The following is a 6,000-nucleotide window of genomic DNA, read 5'->3' as shown; positions in this document are numbered from 1 at the left end:
CCTCCCTCCCTCCCTCCCCTCCCTCCCTCCCTCCCTCCCTCCCTCCCTCCCTCCCTCCCTCCCTCCCTCCCTCCCTCCCTCCCTCCCTCTCCATGCCCCCCTTTACCAACCCACCCAGTAGCAGCCATCTCTCCCTCCCTCCCTCTCCCTGTCCCCTTTACCAACCCACCCAGTAGCAGCCATCCCCTCCCTCTCCCTGCCCCCTTTACCAACCCACCCAGTAGCAGCCATCTCTCCCTCCCTCTCCCTGTCCCCTTTACCAACCCACCCAGTAGCAGCCATCTCATCCTCCCTCCCTCTCCTTGTCCCCTTTACCAACCCACCCAGTAGGAGCCATCTCTCCCTCCCTCCCTCCCTCTCCCTGTCCCCTTTACCAACCTATCCAGTAGCAGCCATCTCATCCTCCCTCTCCCTGCCCCCCTTTACCAACCTATCCAGTAGCAGCCATCTCATCCTCCCTCTCCCTGCCCCCCTTTACCAACCCACCCAGTATCAGCCATCCCCTCCCTCCCTTCCCTTTACCAACCCACCCAGTAGCAGCCATCCCCTCCCTCTCCCTGCCCCCCTTTACCAACCCACCCAGTATCAGCCCTCCCTCCCTCCCTCCCTCCCTCCCTCCCTCCCTCCCTCCCTCCCTCCCTCCCTCCCTCCCTCCCTCCCTCCCTCCCTCCCTCTCCCTGTCCCCTTTACCAACCCACCCAGTAGCAGTCGCCACTGTAGGTTATTACTGCCACCACTGTAGGTTATTACCGTCGCCACTGTAGGTTATTACCGTCGCCACTGTAGGTTATTACCGCCACCACTGTAGGTTATTACCGCCACCACTGTAAGCTATTACCGCCACCACTGTAGGTTATTGCTGCCGCCACTGTAGGTTATTACCGTCGCCACTGTAGGTTATTACCGCCACCACGCTAGGTTATTACCGCCACCACTGTAAGCTATTACCGCCACCACTGTAGGTTATTGCTGCCGCCACCGTAGGTTATTACCGCCACCACAGTAGGTTATTGCTGCCGCCACTGTATTGGATCCAAACTAAAGCCTCTTGTTATGAAGAGTGTGGTAGAACCAGGAGGTCAATTGAGATTTTGTAGCCAAGTCACATTCCCTGGCCCCTGCCAAACCCAACGTATGAATAAGGTGAAAGAGGCCAAGCTAGCTGGGCACGGGCCCTAACGTAACTCTAATACTGGGATTCAAGATAGCTGACTCGTATAAACTCTAAAACACATTCTGTATTTCCAAGCAATATGAAAGAAAACAATTTGCATCATTTGAAGAACAATTATTCTGGAACTTACGGTAAGTATGCTGACCCCCCCTGGAGCTTTGCACCTTCCCAGAAACAGTCCAGTGGGGTAACAATCATACAGGGGAACAGCTTGTCAATCATCTGCAAACCATGGATACAGTCATCAGTTATTCAGCAAACTATCAAGAGTACATAATACAGAATAAAAACATACATGTGAATAGTCATGGACAAAAAATTACAGGCAGGGATATTTCCTTAAAAAAAACATAAACTTACCCTTTCAATCATGACATTTTCTATGATAGGGACACCAGATTTGTAGCAGATTTTATTGAGATCCCATGATCTGAGGAGAGAAGACATACAGAACATAACATATATGTGAGCCCAGACAACCCCCTTTCTTTAGCTGTGACGGAATCACCAGTGATCCCATGGGTCTACCTACTTTCCAAACAGAGACACCTGGACCTTGCTGGCCGAGAGCGCTGCCTCCAGGTGAAGCAGCAAAGCACCCTGGGTCAGAATGTTGGTCCCTTCCTGTTTGGGGGTTTGTATGAGCATCTGTGATGTGAACACAGACTCCTCTCCCTGTTTCTCCTTGGTGTAGCGCAGCTCCCGACTCACTCGGCTACCGGCTAGAAGAGAGAAGAAGAGAGATGGAGAGGGGGGATTGGGTTAAAGATTCATCTCATCTCTCACGTATATAAGAGCTATCGGGTTATTTATGCTCATTGCGCTGCGATGTGGCAAGACAGCTCAGCCTTATTACCACTGCAGAGGAAGCATGACGCAAGTTAAAATGTCAATCAACAGAGAGAGTGAAGAACAGAAAGGTCCACAGATTGTACAGTTCTAGAAATATACCCTTTTGAAGACTCACAGTTTTAAGATTCACAGTTTAATTTAATAGCAACCAGGGTGGTGGGAAAAAAAGTCATTAATTAGGCTGAGTTTCAAATTTCCAACTTTCTGCCAACCCCTCCTCCCGACCCTCCAAGACTTAGATTCTAAATAGCTGTGTAGTTCAAACTAGATACCTTGGCATGGGTCCAAGTGATAGAGACCACAGCAGAGAGAGAGGGGTGGAGAGATGGAGAGAGAGAGGGGTGGAGAGATGGAGAGAGAGAGGGGTGGAGAGATGGAGAGAGAGAGGGGTGGAGAGATGGAGAGAGAGAGAGAGGGGTGGAGAGATGGAGAGAGAGAGGGGTGGAGAGATGGAGAGAGAGAGAGAGGGGTGGAGAGATGGAGAGAGAGAGAGAGAGAGAGAGAGGGGTGGAGAGATGGAGAGAGAAAGAGAGGGGTGGAGAGATGGAGAGAGAGAGAGAGGGGTGGAGAGATGGAGAGAGAGGGGTGGAGAGATGAAGAGAGAGAGAGGGTGGAGAGATGAGAGAGAGAGGGGTGGAGAGATGGAGAGAGAGAGAGGGGTGGAGAGATGGAGAGAGAGAGGGTTGGAGAGGTGGAGAGAGAGAGAGGGGTGGAGAGATGGAGAGAGAGAGGGTTGGAGAGATGGAGAGAGAGAGGGGTGGAGAGATGGAGAGAGAGAGAGGTGTGGAGAGATGGGGTGGAGATATGGAAAGAGAGAGGGGTGGAGAGATGGAGAGAGAGAGGGTTGGAGAGATGGAGAGAGAGAGAGGGGTGGAGAGATGGAGAGAGAGAGGGGTGGAGAGATGGAGAGAGAGAGAGGGGTGGAGAGATGGAGATAAAGAGAGGGGTGGAGAGATGGAGAGAAAGAGGGGTGGAGAGATGGAGAGAGAGAGAGGGGTGGAGAGATGGAGAGAGAGGGTTGGAGAGATAGAGAGAGGGGTGGAGAGATGGAGAGAGAGAGGTGTGGAGAGATGGGGTGGAGAGATGGAGAGAGAGAGAGGGGTGGAGAGATGGAGAGAGAGGGTTGGAGAGATAGAGAGAGGGGTGGAGAGATGGGGTGGAGAGATGGAAAGAGAGAGGGGTGGAGAGATGGAAAGAGAGAGGTGTGGAGAGATGGGGTGGAGAGATGGAAAGAGAGAGGGGTGGAGAGATGGAAAGAGAGAGGTGTGGAGAGATGGGGTGGAGAGATGGAAAGAGAGAGGGGTGGAGAGATGGAGAGAAATCTGCTGATTATGACTGTGCACAGCTCATATTATTATCAGACTAATGCAACAAGCATTGCAGACACACACAAACAAGTTCAGAGTTGGCTCCCTGCATTGAAATGAGTGTCGCGTGAGTGTAGTGAACGCAGTACACACACATGAACACAGATTGGCCAACACCCTTGCCAATGTTGGTTTTGAAGGAACTTCAGACACAAAACGTCTAGCCAAGAGAAATGAGTCAAAGATTCTCATTGGCTCCCTCTGTGAAGCAGATGTGTCCTGTTAGGGAAATCCTCCTCACTGTGCCCAAACCCCATCACTAACAACACGGCACGACACAGAATGGCAGCACCACCATCCCCAGTTTCACAGTCTGTTTCACCTGGGGCTTGAATGTGTAAGAAACTGAAACAGCCAAAAACACAGCCTCTGGCCTAGACAGACGGCTTCAGTAAAAAACCAAGGCACGAAATGCTATCCATTCTTTACAGCCACTTCCACCATACCAGAACTAACCCATCAGAGAAGGAGAGGGAGAAACTAGGAGAGAGAAAGAACAAAAGGTGGTGCCAGGGTTGGATGAGGGAGAACAACGAGGCAGAAATTCTGTTGATGTGGTATGCAGAGCCGGGCTGAAAGCATCAAAGCCCTGAGAGGAAACTCTGGAGTCCAGCCCCCTAATTACCAGAGGCTGCCCTGAAAAGAGTGAGCAGGGTATCTGTGGCCATGCCAAGGGCACATGAAACGCACCGCTCTGGATCAGAGTGGGCTCGTCTGCCCCTCCGTGTTCCACTACATGACAATCCCGCAGAGGCTGGCTCTCGCTGTGGCCACCTCGCCTCTCCGCATCTCTCCCTCTCTCTCGTCCTCTGTCTGTCTTCCTCGCACCACCTCCCCAAATCCTGAGCCAGCTCCTCTAATTGAGGGAGGAGAAAAACGGGTCTCAAAGTGTAAGATCAAGTTATAACTGGCTTGGAAACACATCACAATCTTTCACTGCTTTCTTCTAGCCTTCATAGCCTACTTGTGAATTCATAAAAGAAGGTAAGCTAATATCATTTGTAATCATGCAGAATGTGCCCATGCACCAAATAATCAAAAGCAAAGTTCTTTATGGTCGTGAAGCCATCACTTTTGAAGTCAGCCTTGGTGCCACTCATGAACAAACTGTCCTATCCAATGAACAACAACCTGAAACACTCAGGTTACATTCACAACTAGTACGTGTTAACTTGTTTTCGAACTCTGATTAAAATCAAACCAGACTTAAGAACAGACACTTGTTTGACTTGAGACATTGTGCTCATATTTAATACATTGGGGCATCTACAGGAACTGACTTTCAAGCTTTGGGCCTGTAATTACAGGGATCCTGAAGTAAATTATAGCTATTTGTGTCTCGTTCCGCCCATCTGGACCACCCAGCTAGAACCCCGGTTGGGGCCCCGGCCCAACACTCAGTCACTGCTCTGCTCTGTGAGAGAAAGCTCAACCACTCACCAGATGGAGGCTTCACTAGCTCTGCTCTGCTCCACTCTGCTCTGCTCCACCCTGCTCTGCTCTGCTCTCTGCTCCGTGTTCTGCTCTGCTCCACTCTCTGCTCTGCTCCACTCTCAGCTCCACTCTCTGCTCTGATCCACTCTCTGCTCTGTTTCACTTTCTGCTCCACTCTCTGCTCTGCTCCACTCTGCTCCGCGTTCTGCTCTGCTCCACTCTCTGCTCTGCTCCACTCTCAGCTCCACTCTCTGCTCTGATCCACTCTCTGCTCTGCTCCACTCTGCTCCACTCTTCTGCTCTGCTCCACTCTGCTCCACTCTTCTGCTCTGCCCCACTCTCTGTTCCACTCTCTGCTCTGCTCCACTCTCTGCTCCACTCTCTGCTCTGCTTCACTCTCTGTTCTGATCCACTTAGCCTGCAACCAGGAGCCGTTAAAGAGACAGGCGCCCAAATACTTTTCACAAAGCAGTCAGGAAATTTATAGAGAAGTGTCTGGATTTGGTGTCCTTTGAAAACCTGCAGAAACCGATGTGAAGGGTTAGCATTAAGCCAAAATAACTTTTAATTAAGAGACAGTTGTCAAGACCTAAGACATGTAGCTATCAGTGTCCTTCAGCAATCCCATATTGAATGTGGAAATGAGATAACAGTAAATCATATCAACATAACATGGTTGAAGAGATCAGGGAGCTCATCCTTCTTCACAAAGCCACTCCAGTCAAGATGCTGCGCTCCAAGAAAAGCACCTCCATTTGTTCTCCCTCTGTTCCATTTTTCACTTCAACCCCCGGAGGTGACACCCCCTTTACAGACCAATTAATCCCCAGTTATGGTCCATCTCATCTTGCAAGCATATGCAGGGATACTATCCATCAGTCAAATGTGTTTATATCACAAACATAGTGGAGCGAGGACTGCCTACCATAGCCATTCCTGTGCTAAAGCTGAAGCTAATCTCCATCCAGATGGGGTTCTCACTTCTTCTCAGAAGAAGGCTGGGGGTTGGGGCTGGCCAGAGGCAGACAGACAATGGTAGCAGGTTTCAGGGAGAAGGCCTCCCACCCAGCGTCCGGACCCAGGGCCAGGTGCGTGTGTGTGTCTGTGTATGTATGTTAGCTCCCCTATCTGTGGGCAGTATGGAAAGTGGCATGTAATTAACCACCTGCTCCT

General features: G+C 50.7%; 1 protein-coding gene across 1 annotated transcript in view; it reads right to left on the bottom strand.

The window, feature by feature from the left end:
- The window catches only part of LOC135558697 (protein patched homolog 1), a 36,792-nt gene that overhangs the window by 21,131 nt on the left and 9,661 nt on the right, over positions 1-6,000 (bottom strand). Inside the window, exons 3-5 of the mRNA XM_064992739.1 lie at positions 1,707-1,896; positions 1,535-1,604; positions 1,305-1,396 (exon numbers count right to left, since the gene is read on the bottom strand). Coding sequence (XP_064848811.1) covers positions 1,305-1,396; positions 1,535-1,604; positions 1,707-1,896 — 352 coding nt within the window. The remainder of the gene's footprint in view (positions 1-1,304; positions 1,397-1,534; positions 1,605-1,706; positions 1,897-6,000) is intronic.

Source organism: Oncorhynchus masou, chromosome 17 (genome assembly GCF_036934945.1).
Source record: "Oncorhynchus masou masou isolate Uvic2021 chromosome 17, UVic_Omas_1.1, whole genome shotgun sequence".
Taxonomy (NCBI): Eukaryota; Metazoa; Chordata; class Actinopteri; order Salmoniformes; family Salmonidae; genus Oncorhynchus; species Oncorhynchus masou.
This window is presented reverse-complemented; position numbering and strand designations above follow the sequence as displayed.